General features: G+C 49.6%; 1 protein-coding gene across 1 annotated transcript in view; it reads left to right on the top strand.

Annotated features, from left to right (window-relative positions):
• LOC123367552 (nuclear GTPase SLIP-GC-like) overlaps positions 1-25,370 on the top strand; it is an 82,759-nt gene that overhangs the window by 5,914 nt on the left and 51,475 nt on the right. The window contains exons 3-12 of the mRNA XM_045011870.1: positions 823-924; positions 4,037-4,142; positions 5,748-5,970; positions 6,669-6,896; positions 9,098-9,325; positions 10,113-10,288; positions 14,876-14,894; positions 17,902-17,991; positions 19,077-19,182; positions 25,063-25,196. Coding sequence (XP_044867805.1) covers positions 823-924; positions 4,037-4,142; positions 5,748-5,970; positions 6,669-6,896; positions 9,098-9,325; positions 10,113-10,288; positions 14,876-14,894; positions 17,902-17,991; positions 19,077-19,182; positions 25,063-25,196 — 1,412 coding nt within the window. The remainder of the gene's footprint in view (positions 1-822; positions 925-4,036; positions 4,143-5,747; positions 5,971-6,668; positions 6,897-9,097; positions 9,326-10,112; positions 10,289-14,875; positions 14,895-17,901; positions 17,992-19,076; positions 19,183-25,062; positions 25,197-25,370) is intronic.

Raw genomic sequence — 25,370 nt, 5'->3', positions numbered from 1 at the left:
TGGGGCACATGACTTACGAGGACAGACTGAGGGAACTGGGCTTGTTTAGTCTGCAGAAGAGAAGAGTGAGCGGGGATTTGATAGCAGCCTTCAACTACCTGAAGGTGGGTTCCAAAGAGGATGGAGCTCGGCTGTTCTCAGTGGTAGCAGATGACAGAACAAGGAGTAATGGTCTCAAGTTGCAATGGAGGAGGTTTAGATTGGATATTAGGAAACACTATTTCACTAGGAGTGTGGTGAAGCACTGGAATGGGTTATCTGGGGAGGTGGTGGAATCTCCATCCTTAGAAGTATTTAAGGCCCGGCTTGACAAAACTCTAGTTGGGATGATTTAGTTGAAGTTGGTCCTGCTTTGAGTAGGGGATTGAATTAGATAACCTCCTGAGGTCTCTTCCAACCCTAATCTTCTATGATTCTATGATTCTACAGAAAGCTAATTTAGGGAGCAGAGAACAGGAGTTATGAGCTCGTGGTAGCGTGCATAGTTGAGGCAATGCACTGCCATGTTTTATATTACTTGGAGTTTCCTAAATGCTGAATGTTTCAGGCCCAGGTTTATTGCATTTTTGTAGCCCAGCCGAGAGGTGACAAAGGCATGAATAAGTGCAGCCAGGTCTTAGTGTATGAACAGCCCCTAGCACGGTCTCAGCCTCCAGCAGTACTGTAATGCAAATAACAGTGCTGGGTTTATACCAGTAAATGGGTCAGTGTCTCCGCATGCCATCTGTACTGAACCTCAGGTCCTTTATTAGTGAGACTTGTAGCTGGTGTCCATCTCTAGCGCAATCACACTAACGAGAAGGGCCCTTTTAATCTGAAAAGGTGCTGAGGGGGAAGATATAAATGAATCACCTGCCAAGAAAAAGAGGAGTTTGGACATGTATCGAGCATTCGCACCGAAAGAACAAGAGCTGCTGAAAACCTGTAAGTATGAAAAACTGCCCCCAGTCCCTGCTGATACTGGGGAGCTGTGCCCAGGATGTGCCTGAAATACACAGGGCTTTGGGGAGAGGGCAAAATTGGACCCAGCTCTGGCTGTGGTTGAGGGTACAGAAGCCGCTTTCCTGCCCCAGGGATAGGGTGCAAGGCTGCACCAGCCCATGTTCATGTGGCTGCTCTGTGTCACTTGCAGCAGGGGAGGATCAGGGCCGCAGCACTCCATGGAAGTTGTGATGCTTCTCATAGAATCATAGAATCTCAGGGTTGGAAGGGACCTCAGGAGGTATCTAGTCCAACCCCCTGCTCAAAGCAGGACTAAACCCAACTAAATCATCCCAGCCAGGGCTTTGTCAAGCCTGACCTTAAAAACCTCTAAGGAAGGAGATTCCACTACCTCCCTAGGTAACCCATTCCAGTTCTTCACCACCCTACTAGTGAAAAAGTTTTTCCTAATATCCAACCTAAACCTCCCCCTCTGCAACTTGAGACCATTACTCCTTCTCAGGGTACACAGGGCTGTGAGCCACCATGTTGCCATCTGTTTCCAGTGTGAGGGAGTTTTGTGCCAGCTGGGAGTTAGCACTATAATACGACCAGCCTGTCAGCCACGCAAGCACTCTCCTCTGGGATACACCAGCCCTGCCTTTGCCCTGCAGGCTGACAATAGACACATGCAAGCCCCTGTGTGCCTTTGAAGTGTCCCACTGGTCACTGGATACCCACAGAAATCCCAGATCCTCTGTTCCCAAAGGAAAAATGTATCCCAGTTTTACCTTAGCCCACTGCTCCTGTAGCACGCACAGTTCTTGAGTTTAATCATAGTTAGGGCCCTTCCAAATTCACGGACCATTTTGGTCAATTTCACAGTCGTAGGATTTTAAAAATCATAAATGTCATGAGTTCAGCTATTTAAGTTAAGGTTATTGTAGGGGGTACTGTATTGTGATACTGCTGCCCTTACTTCTGCACTGCTGCTGCTGCTGCTGCTGCTAGTGGCAGCGCTGCCTTCACAGCTGGGCAGCTGGAGAGTGGCAGCTGCTGGCCGGGAGCCCAGCTCTGAAGGCAGAGTTGCTGCTAGCAGCAGCGCATAAGTCAAGATGGCATGGTATGGTATGGTATTGCCACCCTTACATCTGCGCTGCTGCCTGAAGAGTTGGGCCCTCAGTCAGTTGCCATCACTCTCTGGCCACCCAGCTCTGAAGGCCGAAGTAAGGGTGGCATGGTATGGTATGGTATGATAGCTGCTTTCAACTATCTGAAAAGGGGTTCCAAAGAGGATGGAGCTCGGCTGTTCTCAGAGGTGGCAGATGACAGAACAAGGAGCAATGGTCTCAAGTTGCAGAGGGGGAGGTTTAGGTTGGATATTAGGGAAAACTTTTTCACTCAGAGAGTGGTGAAGCCCTGGAATGGGTTACCTAGGGAGGTGGTGGAATCTCCTTCCTTAGAGGTTTTTAAGGTCAGGCTTGACAAAGCCCTGGCTGGGATGATTTAGTTGGGGATTGGTCCTGCTTTGAGTGGGGGGTTGGACTAGATACCTCCTGAGGTCCCTTCCAACCCTGATATTCTATGATTCTATGATTACCACCCTTACTTCTGCACTCTTGCTTGCAGGGCGCTGCTTTCAGAGCTGGGTGCCCGGCCAACAGCTGCCACTCTCTGGCTGCCCAGCTCTGAAGGCAGCACAGTAGTAAGGGTGGCAATACCACAACCCCCCTAATATAACTTTGTGACCCCCCTGCAACTCCCTTTTGGGTCAGGACCTCCAATTTGAGAAACGTTGGTCTCCCCCGTGAAATCTGTATAGTACAGGGTAAAAGCACACAGAAAACCAGATTTCAAGTGGGGAGACCAGATTTCACGATCCGTGACGCATTTTTCATGGCTGTGAATTTGGTAGGGCCCTAATCATAGTGAAACAAAAGGGAATTAGTTAAAGAAAGACTAGAGATTCAACTGGAAACAAGGGTGAGTGATGGAAACAAATGGTTTCATATAAAACAAAATCATAAGACATGAACTAGGGTCTACACTTACTAATAGTTACCTTGCCTAGCTAACAGAGTAGAGTCTCACCCCAAAGTTCAGTCTTTTGCATCACTTGCTTGTCCCAAGTAGCCAGGACCAAGTCTTCCACGAGCCACCCCCACTCATCCTATGATCTACTGAATCAGTCTTTTGTCTTTATTCACAGGCAGGGCCATTCCTTCCTTGCTGTATTGTTCCTTTCTCCTTCCAAGTGGTTGGGAGGTTTATAGTTTGTCTTTAATGGTTTTCCATTGACTTCTCTGAGCTGGGGCAAGGCAGACAATTAAGCAATGCACGACATGATTGGCTAGCCAGGGAGGAGTGATAACTCCCTCCCACTTGACTGGGCAACCACTGAGACATATGTTCTCTAGTGACTCACTTTCATCCCAAGACCTTAAGGGCACAAATTTTCAAGATAGTGACATTATTCCTGAGATATTATGCTCAGGTCCTCTGCACCAGGGAATTCCACTCTGGCCACCACCCTACATGCAGTGGGTGCAGCAAGTGGACTCTGGCCACAGGGCCTAACCCTTAAAGCTCATCTGAAATAACCTCTAGCACAGCGGTTCTGAATCTACTTACTATTGTAGGCCACATAGGGTGACCAGATGTCCCTATACAATCAGGACAGGCCCAATATTTGGGGCTTTGTCTTATACAGGTGCCAATTACCCCCCACTCCCTGTTCTGATTTTTCACCCTCGCTATCTGGTCACCCTATGGCCACATATGCAGCTCTCAATGTGTTAATATGTGGGTCACATCCACACAATATATATACTACCTGTACGGCCCTGAGGATGGCATGTGGGTTGCAGCTGTGGGCTGACTGGGCTGCAAGCAGCCTGTGGGCCGCGGGTTGAGAACCACTGGTCTGGTAGCACAGCACCCCTAGCACCATGGAGCTGATAGAGCTGAAGAGCCATCTATTGAATCACCGTTGCCATTTCCTATAGCATCCTGGGTTTTCCTTGGAGGTCTCCCCTCCTTGACTGACCTGGCACAAGTCTGCTTAGCTGGTGAGAGCTGAGTGTATTCCTGGCATGTAATTGTCTCCTCCTTCCAGATGAAAATATGGAATCCAGGATCCGAAAAGTTCTGAACACTACGTACGAGAAGCTGACCAACTCTCTGTCCCAGGATAATATATCGGACGAGATTAAATATCTCAAGTGAGTCTGCAGCCTAATTTCTCCTTTAAAGCCTAATGATGGAGACACCACAGCCTATGCTCACATAAGTCTCTGCTTACCTGCTCTATGGACAGACCCACGTCGCAATGTGCAGATCAAGCTCTGAACTCCTGCATCTGCAGGGTTCTGGTGCAGGCCTGTGTCTAGATAGCACCATAAGAATTGACAAACTGGATCAGACCACGGTCCCTCTAGACCAGGGTCCTTTCTCTGACAGAGGCAACACCATCTGCTTCAGAGGAAAGTATAAGACCCCCCACAATTATGGGATGTCCCTGCTGCAGGGACAGTTCATTCCCGAGCCCTGTAGAGCTGCTGGAAAAGAGAACACCACTGCAGATACCTTCCCCACGTGGGTCTCCCCTCAGGGCTCCAAGAGGAAATTGTGGCCGGGAGGCATCCCTAATAGTGCAGGTTCTATAGAATGTTGCTGCTCAGGAACCAAGGAGAAGCAAAGAGCTGGTATGGCGGCTCAGGGCCTTTGTGCAGGCTTCTCTGGGCTTACGTGGCTCTCTGGGGATGCTCCCAGTTTGGGATTGGGCCCCGCTGCCTTTTCCAGCCAGGGTGAACCCTGCCCCCTGAACAGTATGACATGGCGAGAATAAGGCCATTAGAGGTATGTCTACACTGCATTGTAAACCTGGATCTGTGGGACCCATGCCTAGAGAGTCGGTGTCTCCAAGCCTGTGGTTGCATATCCACATGGCATTGTAAACCCAGGCTTACGATGGCTGGACCCAGGACTCACAACCGTGTTGACACGTCCGTACTGCACTAAATCAGACCAGAAGGTGGTGCCTCAGTGCAAAGGTGTCCCCACAGTCAAACATGGGGAAGGCATGGCTTTGGCTCCCTCAGCTCAGCAGGGCTCTCAGGCCACTCCTGGTGTCCAGGAACCTGGAAAGCCTCTCTGTTCTCAGGCCTGTCAGGGGGTTGGTAGGGGAACCCAGGCCCACCCACTCCACTGGGTTCCAGCTCAGGGCCCTCAAGCCAGACAAGGAGAGTCAGGGTTTGCTGATTCTGAGAGTACCCTGAGCTCCTTCCTGCCTTCCCTCGGGCCCCTGCAGGCTCTTCGGTCTGTTGGCGTGTTCGCCCCTTGCTGGGGTGTTCTCCCTGAGCAGCTCTCTAGTAGTCTGCTGACAGGAGTTCCTTTCTCCTACCTGCTCACTGCTCTGTTAGCCACCCGCCTTCTGCCTCCCAGCCCTTTTATCCTCCCAGCTGCTCTTAGCCGGCCAATCAGCAGTGGCTGGCAGTGCCTGTATGGCTAGCGGGGGGTACATACACTCCATGACACAGACCTCCTGCTTCTAGGGGCGTATTCCAGGGTTCCTAGCCCCTCGCCAGCTGTAGCTGCTCTAGGTCTTGGTTCATGGTTTATGGCAGGAAAACTTGTCTGTCCATCCAGCCAAACCTTAACGATAGCGGAGCCTGATCCAGTGTTCATCTAAATCATTTTGGGGATTGGGGAGGAGGGGAGTCTTTCCATTGCCTCCAGTGGGGCTGTATTTGTGAGGCAGGAAGCTACTGGCCCTTCCCAAATACGTGAATCTATCTAACCCTCCCTCCCTCTCTCCTCCTTCTCAGAAACCGTCTCCTCACCTTGAAAGAAAAGTCTTCGCTGGACCCCATTTACATTGGACTCTTTGGCAGCACCGGGGCTGGGAAGAGCTCGCTGTTCAATGCCATCATCGAGCAGGAGTTCTTCCTGCCAGTGTCGGGGAACCAAGCCTGCACCTCGTGCATGGTGCAAGTCAGCAGCAGCCGGAGCAAAAACTACGAGGCAAAAATTCACCTTCTGTCACTACAGGCAAGTCTAATTCCTCAGCCTGGCACAGGGCCCCGGTGTGTTCTTTAGGACAGTCTCCTGCTGCAGGGTGTGTAGCCAGCCACAGCCCCTCCACAGGGTAACTCTGTCTTATGGAGAGGGCAGCTGGCTCCCCGGCCCAGAAGGCCCCTGCTGGCTGCTTCCTGTATGAAACCTCAGCTCTGCCTGATGATTGCCAAGGGCTCCAGGAAGGAATGAGTGTCCTCTGAGGACAGGGTTGGGGCTGGGTCTCTTAATGGACCAGGAGGAGACAGGTGTAAGCAACAGCACTTCCCTTCCTGCTTTGCTTGTAGTTGTCCAGAGGGGAATCCTGCTGCTGGAACCACAGCTGGTTTGTCTGCTGCAGAAGCCAGGGAACCACTCGTGCTGCTTCTGCACTATAGCTCCCCACAGCTTCTCCTGCAGCACTGAGCCAGTTCCCAGCTCCCATCCCCTGCCCTCTGCTCGGCACTGAAATAGCTCTGTAGTCCCTTTGATTGGAATGCTGTTACACCAATCCCACCCAGCCTGAGCTCTAGGCACCGCCATAGCTGCTGAAATCCACTACCGCTGCCTGTACAACCCTAGTCAAATCCAGCCCCAACTCCTGCATTATTCTGTAGCAGCCTTGCCCAGCCCCTGCCCCAGCCCCCAAATGCCCAAGATAACAATGGCCTGTTTGCCCTGCTCTGCACTGGCAGGAATGGAAGGAGGAACTGAAGAATCTGGTGGAGCTTGTGCGGAAACCCAGAGAGGAGGAAGAAGAGGAGGAGGAAGGGGAGGGCGAGGATGATGTAGGTGAAGCTGTTCAAAAGCTTCGAGCGCTCTATGGGAGAGATGCTGAAAACAGATTTGCTGAAGACCTGTTGAGGGCAAAGCCACTAGTAAATATCCCTGCCGCAAAATGTATTCGCCTCGAGGGAGCGCAGGTGAGTGAGTGTGTGATCATAAATTCCAAATCCAGAAGACCGTTGTGAGTACAGAAAAGAACAGGTCAATCAATGGCTATTAGCCAAGGTGGTCAGGGACAAACCCCCCATGCTCTAAACCTCTGACTGCCAGAAATTGGGAGTGGACCACAGGAGATGGATCATTAGATAAAGAGCCTTGTTCTGTTTACTCCTTCTGAAGCATCTGGCATTGGCTACTGTCCGAAGAGCGGGTGGTGGGATAGATGGACCATTGATCTGACCCAGTGTGGCCGTTCTTATGTCAGGGAGATGGGTGGAGAGGGTGAGGCCAGAGCAGGAGGAGGCTGGGGAAGGGCTGGGATGGGGAGGGAGGTGCTAGAGCCAGGGAGGGAGTCTGAGCAGTTGGGCTCACTCCCAGTTTCAGACAGTGAAGGCGGGGGAGAGGTGGGGAGGAGAAGCAGGGAAGTGTTGCTTCTTGCCAATGGCTAAACCAATCCCTCATCGTTTTTCCTGTGACATCGCTTATAAATTTAAAGTTTTGCAATATGTAAGTCATCAACCCTGAACAATTATATAAGTTCTGTTTTCACATGTTGCAATTATATAAGTTCTGCGTGGGAGTGTGAATCCTGCTGCACTAATTAGGGCAGTGATGCTTAAACTATTTACCAGCCAGTCATGCTTTTGTCAGAGGAACAAAAGTAGGAGGGGAGTGACAGGAAATGGGTGACTGGGCATTTCCCTGTCTTGGGGTGAGGAGAGGATGAGTGACTAGGGAGAGGTGTACACTGAAGTCTGACTTTTTCAACCTGAAATTATTATACACACAACGACTAAGGCGTAAAGGGGAGTTAAAAGGTCAAAAGACAAACTAAAAAACAGGATTTGGTGGTTTTTAAAATCACCAAAAAGAGTTAAAGTTGGCAATATGGCAGTCAGCCGTGTGATAGACACACCCGAGCTAGCTTTGAGCCAGTTAGCTCATATACCAATAGCAGTAAAGCTGTGGCAGCTGTACAAGCCCACCCAGAACCCTGACTAATTACTCGGGCAGCCACCCCGCACAGACGTCCAGGCTACTGCAGCTTCACTGCTACCTAGATCAAAGCCAGCTCGGGTACGTCTCCATGTGCTGCAATCATACCCCTCTGCCCCCCTTCGCAGTGCAGACATACCCCTTTAAGGAAAGGCGGTAACATTTAAATTCAGCAGCTGCCTCTTTCAGCTGTACATTGATCTACAAATGAGCTTTGCCGGCTGTGGATGGGTTTTTCCAGAGAACTTGGAATAGGCCAAACTCAGGGCAAAACTGTCCCCTCCTGCATGAATCTATTGTGGGATTCCCCACGGAGATTACCCCAGTCTGTCCCACTGAGGGAGTGAACTCCGCCTGCCCCATCCCACTCCTCCACACCCTTGGCAGGAAGGCAGCTCCCGTGCTGCCACCTAGAGCTCGGCAACGTTTCCTCACCAAAAAAATGTCCAGTTGGAAAATGTGGGTTAGTTGAAGTCTAAATGTTAGGCAGCAAAATGTCAATTGTAACTGATATTCTGATTTTTTCCGTTCAGGGACATCTAACCAACAATACTTTGTGGCGAATCATCACTTTGAAACAATTGTTTTGCTTTGTTTCAATTTAAAAATGTCATCATGGCTTTGGGATTTTCAAGGGTTTTCCTGCCTTTCTCTTCCCAAAATTCAAGTGGGGATTTTCCCCGAGGAACTGACCACAGGGAACATTTCTGCTTTTCTGATCAGCTCTACTGCCAGCCATGCAGAGGCAGCTGTAACCCTCTGCCCCCAGCATCCCACCTCCTTGCCCCGTTCCCTAGCCACAGCCATTCCCAGGGATTTATGGGGGATGCTGGAGAAAGTTAATCAGGCCTCGGGCTACAGTGACTCTCTCATGTGTCCTCTGCAGTATCAGAGAGGGAGATTCTGTGCTTCCACCGTGCTGTTTATCTCATGTGAAAGCTCTATCAGAATTGGAAAGAGGCTAGACTTCCTGGGCTCTATTCCCAGCTCAGACAATGATTCACTGAATGTTCTTGCTTGTCCCGGCCCCTCAGTTTCCTCCTCTGTAAAATGGTAGGGAATGAAACTTAGTCTCACAGCACCCCCAGGTGGCAGATGGTTCAATTAATTTTACAGTTCACTGATGACTTTGAGGTCCTATCACGATGGAGGGGCAGAGTTTGATTTATTTATCGTGTTTCAGGCAAAAGAACTCTCTGACAAACTGGACCCTTATGTGCGGTGTCAAAGTGACAAGGATGAGGAGGAGCCAGCACTGGATGAAGAGAAAGCCAAGATGCGACTGTGGCCACTAATCAAATACGTGGAAGTGACGATTCCGAAGTCCGACATGATTCCGGAAGGTGTCGTATTTATGGATATTCCTGGGACAGGAGATTACAACAGCAAAAGGGACGAAATGTGGAAAGAGGTGACTCACCAGCCCTGTGATGTGTGGGAGAAAATGCTGATATGTTATTTGGCTGGAAAGCATTTAACCATTGGTTCTAAGGTTACTATTCCAGTGTAACGAAGGAAGGAAAGCTCTAGAGAGGGCAGTGAGCTCTGTGGCCTGGGGAAGGCTTTAGCAGAACGAAACCGCATCCACACTGTACAGTGAGGGGCAACCCTGATATTAGCTAACGGTGCTTCCCAGCTTGGATCCATTGCTGCTCCTGGATTCCTGTAGCATCGAGGCCCCAGAGCACCTTTCTCTAACCGCTCTTCACTAGGAGACTGAGGTTTCTCCTCAGAAGTGCAGACCCTGCAATGATCAGCTAGACCTTTATCTTCTCTGCACTAGGGCTATCCCACGGAATGTCTACGCAGCAATTCAACACCCGCAGCTGGCCCCTGTCAGCTGACTCAGGCTCGGGCTCTGGGGCTGTAAAATTGCTGCATACATGTTCAGGCTTGGGCTGGAGCCTGGGCTCTGGGACCCTCCCTCCCCCATGGCGTTTAATTGCTGTGTAGGCATAGTCCTAGCGGTCAGCTCAGAACCTCCAGCTAGCACAGTCCTGAGTGGCACACAGCTGAGGGGCTCGAGCTAGGGGCTCAAGTCTGCAAATTGCTGGCAGAATCCTGCAGAGACTGAGCACTCTGCACTGCCATTGCAGTCAGTGGGGAATCCAGGGTGCTCGGCCTGTCTCAGGTTGGAGCCTGGCTGCCTCGTTGCTTCCAAGTATAATCCTCCCTCTCTCTCTCTCTTTCTCCTTAAGAGCATTAATAAATGTTCAGTCATCTGGATTATCAGCGACATCGAACGAGTTGTGGGGGGCAAAGTCCATGAAGTGCTGCTGACAGAGAGCATCAAAGCTTACCAAGGCGGGATGTGCAGTGACATCGCTCTGGTGGTCACCAAGTCTGATAAGCTGCATCTGAAGGAATACCTGAGGTAGTGGAATAGACTATCCCTGGGCTTCAGGGACTGAGATAGTCCTTCCCTTTAGAGATTTAGAGTGTGTCTGCCTGTCTTTCCCCTGCAGCCCCTCCTCCTAGCAACCACCTACTCCATGTTCACCCATCAGCTTCTGAAGCATCTGCCATTTGTTCTGGCTGGTGGTTTCTGACTGCAGTGTCTCAACAATACCAGTGGTTCTCAAACGTATATGATCGTGCCCCCCTTCTTTGTGTCTAGTAGTAATTTACGCCCCCCCTTCCCACACAAGTACATATAGAGATTAAAAATAAACCAACCTGCAACTCACTAAATATTAAAAACGGTGAGGCATTGATTCAGACAGACCCAACGATCCCTTGTAATAAGAACTAAAGCAAAACTGTGATGATGTTTACAACTAAATGCGCACACTGCTTTCTAGCAAACGGATTAACGTACAGATGGCAACGACTTTGTATAATGCTAGGCAAGCTGAACAGAAATCCACCAAAATGCACAGCATCATCCTAGGACCTGATATGTCTGGAGGAATCAGCTTTGCTAGTTGTTCATTGCTGTGGGTAAAATGTGTGCGGTAAGGTGTTTTTTCCCTAAAGCATCTTGCACCTCCCCAGAATACATTCCCCCTCCGGCACAGTTTGAGAACCTCTGGTCTAGAGAGGATGAAAGTGTAGGTATTTGTGTGTGTAACACTGTGCCCCTGGGACACTTGGCAGCAGGAACTGAACCTGAGATCTCAGGATTTAAACACATGAGACTCTACTGCCTGAGCTAAAAGACCTGCTCTGTAAGCCAAGGCTACAGCAAGCTACTCCACCCCCATTACTCTGTCTGCACGGCCCTCGGGGGTGAGACTGCAGCACATGTAGCCATACCCATGCTCGCTCTGAGCTAGCTAGCTCGGGTGCCAATAGCAGTGAAGCCACTGCAGCATGGGCTAGCTGCCCAAGTACACACCCAGGCTCCCTGGGGGGCTGTATTTGGCACCTAGTGTGTGCCACAGCCTGTGCTGCCATGGCCTAGCTGCTAGGATGGACTATAAGCAGTGGTGAGCTCCAGCCGGTTTGCACCGGTTCACAAGAACCAGTTGTTAAATTTAGAAGCCTTTTTAGAACCGGTTGTTCCAGGACAACCGGTTCTAAAAAGCGTTTAAATTTAACAAAGGCTTGGGCAGCTGTCCACCCGGCCCCAGCTCACCTCCCCCTCTCCCCTGAATGCTCCGCCCTCCTCCTCCTCCCCTTCCCCTGCTTCCCGCTAATCGAATGTTCGCAGGAAGCCTGAAACAAGCAGCAGGCAGGTAAACCGGGTGCGGGGGGGATGGCGCGCGTGGCCCAGTCCGACTCCACCTGAGCGGCTCCCCCTGGCCCCAGCCGAGCGCCCCAGCCTGGTCCCAGCCAAGCACTACCGGGCTCGCGCTGGTCCCGGCTGAGCGGCTCGGACCCGGCCCAGCTCGGGCCCCGTGGCTCCGGCCCCGGTGCCCACCGAGTGGCTCCGGCCCGGCCTGGGGAGTCGGGCCCTGCGGCTCCGGCCCTGGTGCCGGCTGAGCGCCTCCGGCCTGGCCCGGAGATTCGGGCCTCGCGGCTCCGGCCCCAGTGCCGGCAGAGCAGCTCTGGCCCGGCCCGGCCCGGGGAGTCAGGCCCCGCGGCTCCAGTCCTGGTGCCGGCCGAGTGGCTCCAGCCCGGCCCGGCCCGGGGAGTCAGGCCCCGCGGCTCCGGCCCCAGTGCCAGCCGAGCGGTTCCGGCCCGGTCCGGTCTGGCCCGGCCCGGGGAGTTGGGCCCCATGGCGCCAGTCCCGGTGCTGGCCGAGCAGACCCGGTCCCGGCCCCAGGCAGTGTGGTAAGGGAGCAGGGAGGGGGTGTTCGGTGGGTTGTGGGGGGGTGGATAGGGATCAGGGCGGTCAGAGGGCAGGGAACAGGGGGATTGAATGGGGGCAAGGGTCCCGGGGGGCAATCAGGAAGGAGCAGGGGTTGGATGAGGTGGTGGGGGCAGTCAGGGACAGAGAGAAGAGGTGTTGGATGGGGCAGGGGTCCCCAGGGTCCATCAAGAATGAAAGGAGGGGTTGGAAGGGGCTGCAAGGGGCAGTCAGGACAGGGAAGGAGGGGATGGGTCAGGGGTCCTGAGGGGGGGTGTCAAGGAACATGGGGGGTTGGATGGGGCACGACCCCCCCGGGGGGGCCATGACCCCCTCGTGAGGTGAGGAGGAGGGAACTGGTTGTTAATATTTTGGCAGCTCATCACTGACTATAAGGGATAGAAATCTGGCTAGATCGTCGGGCTCAACGGGTAGTGATCAATGGTTCCATGTATAGTTGACAGCCGGTATCAAGTGGGGTGCCCCAAGGGTCGGTCCTGGGGCTGGTTTTGTTCAATATCTTCATTAATGATCTGGAGGATGGCGTGGACTGCACCCTTAACAAGTTTGCAGATGACACTAAATTGGGAGGAGTGGTAGATATGCTGGAGGGTAGGGATAGGATACAGAGGGACCTAGACAAACTAGAGGATTGGGCCAAAAGAAACCTGATGAGGTTCAACAAGGACAAGTGCAGAGTCCTGCACTTAGGACGGAAGAATCCCATGCACTGCTACAGACTAGGGACCGAACGGCTGGGCAGCAGGCCTGCAGAAAAGGACCTAGAGCAGGGGCGGGCAAACTTTTTGGCCTGAGGGCCACATCAGGTTTCCAATATTGTATGGAGGGCCGGTTAGGGGAACTGTGCCTCCCCAAACAGCCAGGGATGGCCTGGCCAACGCCCCCTATCCGACCCCTCCTGCTTCTCGCCCCCTGACGGCCCGCCCAGGACTCCTGCCCCATCCAACCCCCTGTTCCCTGTCCCCTGACGGCCCCCGGACTCCCTGCCCTGACTGCCCCCTGCCGCCCCATCCAACCCCTCCTTTCATTCCTGACTCCCCCCCCCGGATCCCTGTCCCCATGTTCCCTGCCATCTGACCGCTCTGACCCCTATCCACATCCCCGCCCCCTGACCGCCACCTCAAACTCTCCTGCCCCCTTAGTGCGCTGCCTGGAGCAACGGTGGCTGGCGGCGCTACAGCCGCGCTGCCCAGAGCACCAGGACAGGCTGCCATGCCATTGCACAGCACAGAGCACCAGGTCAGGCCCTGGCTCTGCAGCTGCACTTCCCCAGGAGCTCACAGCCCCGCCGACCAGAGCGTTGAACCACCAATGGGTATGTGTGTCACAGGGGATTTAGGAAGAAACAGGCCATGGGATGAACTGTATTGCAAATGACTCTACAATAAGCCAGCCACCTTCACTCACCACCACACTGATCAGTGCTCACAAGTCCCCCACGTGTGGAATACACTTAGGGTCCATCACTCGAAGAAGAGGATGTTACTTACGGTACCTGGAGGTTCTCTGAGATGTGTGGTCCCTAGCTGTGTTCCACTACCTGCCCTCCTGTCCTTCTGCTTCAGACTTCACTGTAGTGCAGTAAGAGGAGGAACTGGAGTAGTGCTGACCTGCACTGCCCCTTACACTCTGTCAGGAGCACAAAAGGACATACCACACATGCAGGTCAACAGACACTGCTTGGAAAAAATCAGGACTCAAGTGCATGGCGCGGATGTACACCTATGTGTGGAATACATCTAGGGACCTCCAGTACAGTAAGTAACCTCTTATTTCAAGAGCTCTGGCCTCTTGAATCCCCTAAGTGATCTATCATTTAGGGGTTTGCTCCCCCTCTCTTTATAGCCCAGTAAGCCTTTGAAATGTATTCCCACACAAGGTTCCTTTCCCCTGCTGGGCGTGGCTGCCAGTCTGTCTGGTGTAGATTCCAGGCTGTCTTCTCCCTTGCTGGTGATTTTTACAATGCAAATGATCTCTTCCTGTAACCTCAGATATAAATGAATAGCCCATTGAATTGGACCCACCTGGTCTGAGATGTCGGCCTCTTTCCTTTGTCTGGAGAAAACATATCAGTTTCCCCTGACGTGCCTGGTTTACACACATTTTAGTCACATATTTCCTGCCCATCTGTAAAGTTCTTTGTGGGTTGACCATATGTATGTATATAACACAAGATTATTAATGATATATTACAAGCCACCTTTTGGATATATATCATGATGACAGTGTGTGAGGTGTAGCGAGTATGTCAGATCTGACACGAGTTGCGAACCACCAATTCACTTCTGTGTCACAGGGGGTTAGGAAGAAACAGGTCATTCTATGGTTGCTTTCTGCAGTGATTCTTGCACCTTCCATTGAAAGATCTGGTGCTGGCCACTGCCAGAGACAGGGGCGGCTCTAGAAATTCCGCCGCCGCAAGCAGGGCAGCGCACCGTGCCACTCGCGCTGCTCTTCCCCGGTCCCGCGGCCGGGGCAGAAGTGACTGCGGACGGTTCCGTGGTCCCGCGGCTCCGGTGGAGCATCTGCAGGCATGCCTGCGGGAGCTCCGTCCGAGCCGCGGGACCAGCGCACCCGCAGCAGTCATGCCTGTGGGAGTTCAAGCGGAGCCGCGGGAAGAGGGGACCCTCCGCAGTCATGCAAGGGGCATGATAGGATTTTTTACGTTTGACAAACCTAATTAAATGTGTCATTTTAATTTTTTTCCAGGGAAAGAAAAGAGGAAAACGTGAGTATTTGCAAACTTAAAAAAAAAATAAGTTATAGTCTTAAAAATGAACTCTCCATCAACAAAAATGAGAGGTCTTATCTTCTAAAGATGGATGTTACCCACTAGGGCTGCTAAATACAATGGGGTGTACCTGTAAGAGGAGCTGCAGGGTTAATTCATAGTATCCAGGGGCCCAGTCCAGGTATCACCTGCTCACCCTACACATGTGAGCCCCCCATTCACTTTGGGTGGGTAAGACAAAGACAGTTTAGCCCACAATCAGTATAAAATTACAAGAGCTATCGGCATTTGTAGTTCAGGGAGGAAGTTGATCATTAGCTGGAATGGGGTAAATATCCTAAGAGAGGCCTGGTGCAGTGACATGAGAGCCACGAAGTCCCTTGTTCTCCTCCCATCTCTGAAACAGACTCATTGTGTGTCCTTGGGCTAGTCACTTAACCTCTGTGCCCCTTAACTTCTCCTGCTGTAAAACTGCAGCAATAAGACAGTCCCTATGCATGGGAGCCCTGAGAAATGCATGGAGTGAAAATTACAGATGCAGGCATTGTTATACTGACACACGAAAAGAAGGGAGTTACTTCACAAGAAGACCTTTAATCATTTTTGTTGTTCTTCTCTGGACTTTCTCCAATTTGTCCACATCTTTCCTGAAATGTGGTGCCCAGCACTAGACACAATACTCCCGTTGAGGCCTTATAAGTGCTGAGTAGAGGAGAATAATTACTTCTCGTCTTTCTTACAACACCCCTGCCATTATATCCCAGAATGATCACTTTTTTTGCATCGGTGTTACACTGTTGACTCATCTTTAGCTTGTGATCCACTATGACCCCCCAGATCCCTTTCCGCAGTGCTCCTTCCTAGGCAGTCATTTCCCATTCTGTATGTGTGAAACTGATTGTTCCTTCCTAAGTGGGGTATTTTGCATTTGTCCTTATTGAATTTCATCCTATTCACTTCAGACCATTTCTCCGTGTAAGCGGGGGAATGGTCCCGCCATTGTGGGGAACTTTCCTGGCTTTTACACTGCCCCAGTGGAATTGGCTACCCAAAGGATCTGAGTCCTCGCTCCAGCTCCCTTTACCCACAGGCCGGCCTGACCTGGGGGACTCCCCTTCCACTCTCCTGGGTGGCAGAGTCCTCGTAACCCTGACAAGGCTGGGCCCAGCATTCCTGAGGGGCTTGACCCCCGATCTTTTCATGGTCACTTAGGGCAGGGGCTAGAGTGTCCCCACTCCGGGGTGCTCTCTCTGCACTGGATGCTTCCCTGACCCACTGATCACTGCATAGAGCTCAAAGCAAATACAGTTTATTAAACAGCAACCGATTAAAACAATGAGGGAAAAATGGGAAAGGTTAAAGGAAAACCCGTCACCCGCCCTGTGGGCACAGGGGAACCACAACCAGCATCGCTGGTACGTCAGGGCAGCTCAGTCTGTTCCTCACCCATCCCAGGCCCTGGCCGTGCCGCAGGGATGCTGCGGGTTGGACACTTGCTCTGGCGGTGGCCACACGCCCTCAGGCTCTAGGAGGCAGGGCCCTGCTTCCCAGCGTCGCCCCCGCCCCGTCGGGGTTACGATCCCCCCCAAGTCTGGCCTGCAGAGCCTCTTCACTGGGGCGTCTCCCTGTGCTGGGCCCAGGACCCCCCTCGCTCTCCCCAGCCGCTCCCTGCACCCAGCTCCGGACTGCCCCAGCCTGCCTCTGAGCTGCTCCTCTGCCCCTCTGGCTCTGGCCGGCGCAGCTCAGCTTCCCAGCCCAGCTCCGGCTGCTGCTATCCCCTTAGCTCAGCCCCGCTCGCCTCAGGCAGCTCCTCTCACACGGAGGATGGGACCCTGGGCTCCTGGCTCCCTCATTGGCCAGCCTTCCCTGTCAATCAGGCTGACATGGAGCATTGGCCTCTCTCCATTGGCCCTGGGACTGTCAGTCTCAGGATCCTGATTTCTCTTCGACCCTTCCACTTTCTTTTGGTACTGAGAGAGGCCAGCCAAAAACCCCACTAAGTGCCAGTGAGGGGTTAGCAGCCCCCTTATATCCGGTTTGTCCAGATCATTTTGAATTTTAATCCTATCCTCCAAAGCACCTGCAAACCCTCCTAGCTTGCCATTGTCCCCCGACTTTAAGTGCACTCTCTATGCCATTATCTAAATCACTGATGAAGATACTGAACAGAACCAGACCAAGGACCGATTCCTGTGGGACTCCACTCGTTATGCCCTTCCAGCTTGACTGTGAACCACTGATAACTATTCTCTGGGAACAGTTTTCCAACCAGTTAGGCACCCACCTGATAGTAGCTCCATCTAGGCTGTATTTCCCTAGTTTGTTTATGAGAAGGTCATGCGAGACAGTATCAACAGCCTTACTAAAGTCAAGATATACCACATCTACCGCTTCCCCCCATCCACAAGGCTTGTTACCCTATCAAGGAACGCTATTAGATTTGGTTACATGATTTGTTCTTGACAAATCCATGTTGACTGTTAATCCATGGTAACAGCAGTATGTTAAAAGCACACTAGGGAACTTCTAGTCCACACTGGCAGGGTCCACATGGGCCAGTTAATGTGCAACATATTAGTGGGCTCCAGAAATCACATCCCTATAGTTGCCATTACTGGTTCATATAGACAAGCCCTGAAAGATCTGCTCTAGCTCAAACAGAAGTTCTGGGCTTGATGCAGAAATTCCTGGGTGAAGTTTTCCCTGTGTTATGTTGGAAGCCAGATTAGATGATAGAAGCAGCAAAGAATCCTGTGGCACCTTATAGACTAACAGATGTTTTGCAGCATGAGCTTGCATCCGAAGAAGTGGGTATTCACCCACGATAGCTCATGCTGCAAAACATCTGTTAGTCTATAAGGTGCCACAGGATTCTTTGCTGCTTCTACAGAACCAGACTAACACGGCTACCCCTCTGAGATTAGATGATGTCTGCTGGCTTTAAAATCTATGATATCATATTGGCAACTACCTATAGTAACTTTCATTGCCTTTCCAAATGTAGAAACCTGTAGAAACCAGACACGATGCCATTTTAGAGAGGAACGCATCTGTGAAAAAGAAGAAAAAAAAAGGAATGAAAACAAAGCTCGGGGTAAAGTATAACACTGAGTTTTCTAGTTGTTGGAAACCTATTCCTATTATATTTCAATAGTAAATGTGTTGATCCTTGGACTAACATTTATAAGTAAGTATTTTTCCATGAGATGTGATGATTTCTAGGTGGTCTCAACTATACTGTAAAAACCTCGATGCCAACACACAAAGTTCTAACCCCTGTTAAATTCTGGGGCCAGATCTATCTTGGCCTTCAGGTGCCCAATTACTGTAAACTTCCAATGGGAGTTAGTTGCCTAACCTTTTTAGGCACTTCTGAAAATCCCATTAGGGAACTCTCCTTTACCTCCAGTGATAAAAATGTGTGTGTTTGGAGCTGACCATCCTCTGTGGTTTGATTCTGAGTCATAAATAAGGGATCAAGGCATTAAAGTCAATGTGCAAACAAAGCTGATCCTTGATTCGGTGTTTGCTTAATGAAAAATTAACATCCTAAATCCAGTTGTTTCACAGTAATACGGAATTAGGAATTTAAGATGCACTGTTTGTCTTGAGCACAAAGCATTCCTTAAACAAAGCCGGTAACGTAGGGAGAGAGGAAATGAGGCCTCAGAAAGGGAGAGAGATGAGCTGGGACACTAATGAGGCAGAGATTTCACAAGGGTGTTCTTGGTGGCATAAGCTGCAGAGAAACACCCCAACAATGGTGAGATTGTGTGATGAGACAGAGGAGTTTGCTGCTGGAGGGAGGGAGAGAGCGCAGTTTTGAACTGGATCCTCATATGAATGGGGTAGGTTGAGGATACACAACTGATGAAATTCACACTCACTGCACCACTTATTGTGCTAACTGATGGAATTCTGCAGTGACAATAGAACTTGCCAGAAGCTGGGAATGAGCAACAGGGGATGGATCACTTCATGATTGCCTGTTCTGTTCATTCCCTCTGGGGCACCTGGTATTGGCCACTGTTGGAAGACAAGATCCTGAGCTAGTTGGACCTTTGTTCTCACCCAGTATGGTTGCTCTCATGTTCTTATGAATTTTCTGAAGCTGCTTCAATAATCTCACTTTTTACCTAATTTGTGTGTGTGGGTGAATTTTTTTGTTTTTTGTTTTAGAGAATACTACCGAGTGACTCAGAAATTCTGAATAAGGCTGATCTCGTTTACACAGTCAGTGCTAAAGATTACTGGCGGGAGAAGTATATCACTAAGGAAGAGTCAGGTAACATGCAGTTGTTCTTTCAACATGAATTGCTAATGCTTCATTGCTCAGAGTGCTGACTCTGCATCTGCTGTGTGCAGCTCTTACTGGTGATGGGCACTCATCACAGATGCAGGAATTTGGTTGAAATCAGCATCTAAATGTGCAGATGCTTTTTTCCCAAACTGTGGGGATTATATATTGTGATGGGGCAAGGCCAGATGGCTACAGTAAAGTAGTGAGGAACAGGTATGTTAGCCCCAGTTTAAACAAACCCCTGGTACCATGGTAACCAAATGGCAGTTGCTCCAGGTTAATCAAGTCACCTGGGGCCAATTAAGATCTTTCTAGAAGGCGGTGGAGATAGCTACATTGATTGGGCCACCTGAAGCCAATCAAGGGCTGGGTGGAACTAGTTAAAAGCCTCCCAGTTAGTCAGTGAGGTGGGTGTGTGAGGAGCTGGGAGCAAGAGGCGCAAGGAGCTGAGAGTGAGAGTGCGCGCACTGCTCAAGGATTGAGGAGTACAAGCATTATGAGACACCAAAAGCTCTTAAGCAAAGTAAGCTGTCATGGGATAAGAGGGAAGGTCCTCTCATGGTGCGGGCACTGGTAACTGGTTAAAAGACAGGAAACAAAGGGTAGGAATAAATGGTCATTTCTCAGACTGGAGAGCGGTAAATAAGAACATAAGGAAGGCCGTACCGGGTCAGACCAAAGGTCTATCTAGCCCAGTATCTGTCTACCGACAGTGGCCAATGCCAGGTGCCCCAGATGGAGTGAACCTAACAGGCAATGATCAAGTGATCTCTCTCCTGCCATCCATCTCCACCCTCTGACAAACAGAGGCTAGGGACACCATTCCTTACCCATCCTGGCTAATAGCCATTTATGGACTTAGCCACCATGAATTTATCCAGTCCCCTTTTAAACATTGTTATAGTCCTAGCCTTCACAACCTCCTCAGGTAAGGAGTTCCACAAGTTGACTGTGTGCTGCGTGAAGAAGAACTTCCTTTTATTTGTTTTAAACCTGCTGCCTATTAATTTCATTTGGTGACCCCTAGTTCTTGTATTATGGGAATAAGTAAATAACTTTTCCTTATCCACTTTCTCAACATCACTCATGATTTTATAGACCTGTATCATGTCCCCCCTTAGTCTTCTCTTTTCCAAGCTGAAGAGTCCTAGCCTCTTTAATCTTTCCTCGTATGGGACCCTCTCTAAACCCCTAATCATTTTAGTTGCCCTTTTCTGAACCTTTTCTAGTGCTAGAATATCTTTTTTGAGGTGAGGAGACCACATCTGTACACAGTATTTGAGATGTGGGCGTACCATGGATTTATATAAGGGCAATAATATATTCTCAGTCTTATTCTCTATCCCCTTTTTAATGATTCCTAACATCCTGTTTGCTTTTTTGACCACCTCTGCACACTGCGTGGACATCTTTAGAGAACTATCCACGATGAGGCCAAGATCTTTTTCCTGACTCGTTGTAGCTAAATTAGCCCCCATCATGTTGTATGTATAGTTGGGGTTATTTTTTCCAATGTGCATTACTTTACATTTATCCACATTAAATTTCATTTGCCATTTTGTTGCCCAATCACTTAGTTTTGTGAGATCTTTTTGAAGTTCTTCACAATCTGCTTTGGTCTTAACTATCTTGAGTAGTTTAGTATCATCGCAAACTTGGCCACCTCACTGTTTACCCCTTTCTCCAGATCATTTATGAATAAATTGAATAGGATTGGTCCTAGGACTGACCCTTGGGGAACACCACTAGTTACCCCTCTCCATTCTGAGAATTTACCATTAATTCCTACCCTTTGTTCCCTGTCCTTTAACCAGTTCTCAATCCATGAAAGGACCTTCCCTTTTATCCCATGACAGCTTAATTTACGTAAGAGCCTTTGGTGAGGGACCTTGTCAAAGGCTTTCTGGAAATCTAAATACACTACATCCTTCAAAGAACTCTAATAGATTAGTAAGACACGATTTCCCTTTACAGAAACCATGTTGACTATTGCTCAAGAGTTTATGTTTTTCTACGTGTCTGACAATTTTATTCTTTACTATTGTTTCAACTAATTTGCCCGGTACCGACGTTAGACTTACTGGTCTGTAATTGCCGGGATCACCCCTAGAGCCCTTTTTAAATATTGGCGTTACATTAGCTAACTTCCAGTCATTGGGTACCGAAGCCGATTTAAAGGACAGGTTACAAACCTTAGTTAATAGTTCCGCAACTTCACATTTGAGTTCTTTCAGAACTCTTGGGTGAATGCCATCTGGTCCCGGTGACTTGTTAATGTTGAGTTTATCAATTAATTCCAAAACCTCCTCTAGTGACACTTCAATCTGTGACAGTTCCTCAGATTTGTCACCTACAAAAGCCAGCTCAGGTTTGGGAATCTCCCTAACATCCTCAGCCGTGAAGACTGAAGCAAAGAATCCATTTAGTTTCTCCGCAATGACTTTATCGTCTTTAAGCGCTCCTTTTGTATTTCGATCGTCATGGGGCCCCACTGGTTGTTTAGCAGGCTTCCTGCTTCTGATGGACTTAAAAAACATTTTGTTATTACCTTTGGAGTTTATGGCTAGCCGTTCTTCAAACTCCTCTTTGGCTTTTCTTATTACACTCTTGCATTTACGTTGGCAGTGCTTGTGCTCCTTTCTATTTGCCTCACTAGGATTTGACTTCCACTTTTTAAAGGAAGTCTTTTTATCTCTCACTGCTTCTTTTACATGGTTGTTAAGCCACGGTGGCTCTTTTTTAGTTCTTTTACTGTTTTTCTTAATTTGGGGTATACATTGAAGTTGGGCCTCTATTATGGTGTCTTTAAAAAGGTCCCATGCAACTTGCAGGGATTTCACTTTAGTCACTGTACCTTTTAACTTTTGTCTAACTAACCCCCTCATTTTTGTATAGTTCCCCCTTTTGAAGTTAAATCCCACAGTGTTGGGCAGTTGAGGTGTTCTTCCCACTCAGGGATGTTGAATGCTATTGTATTATGGTCACTATTTCCAAGCGGTCCTGCTATAGTTACCTCTTGGACCAGCTCTTGCGCTCCACTCAGGATTAAATCTAGAGTTGCCTCTCCCCTTGTGGGTTCCCGTACCAGCTGCTCCATGAAGCAGTCATTTAAAGTATCGAGAAATTTTATCTCTGCATTTCGTCCTGAAGTGAAATGTTCCCAGTCAATATGGGGATAATTGAAATCCCCCACTATAATTGGGTTCTTAATTTTGATAGCCTCTCTAATTTCCCTTAGCATTTCATCATCACTATTACTATCCTGGTCAGGTGGTCGATAATAGATCCCTAATGTTATATTTTTACTAGAGCATGAAATTTCTATCCATAGAGACTCTATGGAACATGTGGATTCGCTTAAGATTTTTACTTCATTTGAATCTACACTTTCTTTCACATATAGTGCCACTCCTCCCCCTGCACGGCCTGTTCTGTCCTTCCGATATATTTTGTACCCCGGAATGATTGTGTCCCATTGATTGGTCTCAGTCCACCAGGTTTCTGTGATGCCTGTTATATCTATATCTTCCTTTATCACAAGGCACTCTAGTTCACCCATCTTATAATTTAGACTTCTGGCATTTGTGTACAAGCACTTTAAAAACTTGTCCCTGTTTATTAGCCTGCCTTTTTCTGATGTTCCAGATTCTTTTTTATGTGACTGTTTATCATCTGATCCGGCCCTTACATTATACTTTTCAGTCCTCTGCTCCTGACTATAACCTGGAGATTCTCTATCATCAGACTCTCCCCTAAGAGAAGTCTGTGTCCGATCCACACGCTCCTCTGCAGCAGTCGGCTTTCCCCCATCTCCTAGTTTAAAAACTGCTCTACAACCTTTTTAATGTTTAGTGCCAGCAATCTGGTTCCACTTTGGTTTAGGTGGAGCTCATCTCTCCTGTATAGGCTCCTCCCATCCCAGAAGTTTCCCCAGTTCCTAATGAATGCGAACCCCTCCTCTCTACACCATTGTCTCATCCACGCATTGAGACTCTGAAGCTCTGTCTGCCTACCTGGCCCTGCACGTGGAACTGGGAGCATTTCTGAAAATGCCACCATAGAGGTCCTGGATTTCAGTCTCTTCCCTAGCAGCCTAAATTTGGCTTCCAGGACATCTCTCCTACCCTTCCCTATGTCATTGGTACCTATATGTACCACGACCACCGGCTCCTCCCCAGCACTACACATAAGTCTATCTAGATGCCTCGAGAGATCCGCAACCTTCGCACCAGGCAGGCAAGTCACCATACGGTTCTCCCGGTCATCACAGACCCAGCTATCTACATTTCTAATAATCGAATCTCCCATTACTAACACCTGCCTTTTCCTAGAAACTGGAGTTCCCTCCCCCAGAGAGGCAACCTCAGTGCGAGAGGCAACCCCAGCACCATCTGGAAGGAGGGTCCCAACTACGGGAAGGTTTCCCTCTGCTCCCATTGACTGCTCTGCTTCCCTGGGCCCTTCTTCCTCCTCAACAGCACAGGAGCTGTCTGAGCGGAGGTGGGACAATTCTACAGTGTCCCGGAAAGCCTCATCAACATACCTCTCTGCCTCTCTCAGCTCCTCCAGTTCCGCCACCCTGGCCTCCAAAGCCCGTACATGGTCTCTGAGGGCCAGGAGCTCCTTGCACCGACTGCACACATACGCCACCCGCCCACAGGGCAGGTAATCATACATGCAACACTCAGCGCAATAAACTGGATAGCCCCCACTCTGCTGCTGGGCTTCTGCCTGCATTGTCTCCTAGTTAGTGGAAGGGTGGTTTACAGGAAGGGGTTTTGGAATGTGGTTCGGTTTATAGGTTTTAGGGGGGGGGGCACGGGGAAGGGGTTACGGCCCGGGTGGGGCTCCCACTCCCTTCCCACTCCCCTTCTAAACTCCCTGTTCGCAAAGCTCCCTGGTCGCTTGTGCGCGGCTTTATAAAGCCCTGGCCTGAGTGAATGCCCCGCCCACTGATTAAGGCTCAGCCAATTACCAGAGGCTTCGAGCTTTCAAACCTGCCTCCAACTGCCAGCCAGAGCACACGGTCCCTCAAACAAACAAACAAACAGACTGACAAACACAAGCTCAGCACACAGCAAGTAACCCCCAAACACAAACAAACACACACTACAGTCAGTCACTTACCCCACAGATGCTGTATTAGCTCCTCCTTCACCTGGAGAACTCCCTTGCGAAACTCCCTGTTAGCAGCCCCTGTTCGCAAAGATAGTGGTGTCCCCCAGGGGTCTGTACTGGGACCAGTCCTATTTAACATATTCATAAATGACCTGGAAAAAGGGGTAAACAGTGAGGTGGCAAAATTTGCAGATGATACAAAAATACTGGGAATAATTAAGAAAGGGATAGACAATAACACAGAAAATATCATATTGTTGCTATATAAATCCATGGTATGCCCACATCTTGAATACTGCGTGCTGATCTGGTTGCCCCATCTCAAAATAGATATATTGAAATTGGAAAAGGTACAGAAAAGGGCAACAAAAATGACTAAGGGTATGGAACAGCTTCTGTATGAGGAGAGATTAATAAAACTGGGACTTTTCAGATTGAAAAAGAGACAACTAAGGGGGGATATGATAGAGGTCTATAAAATCATGACTGGTGTGGAGAAAGCAAATAAGGATGTGTTATTTACTCCTCATAACACAAGAACTAGGGGTCATCAAATGAAATTAATAGGCAGCAGGTTTAAAACAAAGGATACTGGGCTAGATGGACCTTTGGTCTGACCCCATATGGCCATTCTTATGTTCTTACTTACAACACATAGGGTGTGAAAATTTTCACAGCCCTGAGCGCCATGGCTAGGTCATCCTCGGTGTAGACTAGGCCTAACTCTGCCTCTCTGTGCTATTCCAGAGATCCCCAAGCTGAGAGAGTACGTCAGGAATATCTGTCTGACAGAGAAGAAGAAGCTGCTAGTGGATTATGTGACAGAGGCTCTCAGCATTGTCCTGTTGGCTGAGAATTTCAACTCCACACGAGACATGGTGGTATGGCTGGAAGAGCTTTGGGCACTACAATCTGCTTCACTCCTAGCAGAGTGATGATGCAGTGAATATTTCCCTCTCTTCCCACTGCAGCAGTTTCTCTGCACTCTGCCTTCTCCCGGTTCCATCCCTGCTCCTTTGAACTGGACCACTCACCCCATGGTTCCTAGCAGGAAA

This window comes from Mauremys mutica, chromosome 3 (assembly GCF_020497125.1).
Source record: "Mauremys mutica isolate MM-2020 ecotype Southern chromosome 3, ASM2049712v1, whole genome shotgun sequence".
NCBI classification, from domain to species: Eukaryota; Metazoa; Chordata; order Testudines; family Geoemydidae; genus Mauremys; species Mauremys mutica.
Note: the sequence above shows the minus strand (reverse complement) of the source record. Positions and strands in the feature narration are given on the sequence as shown.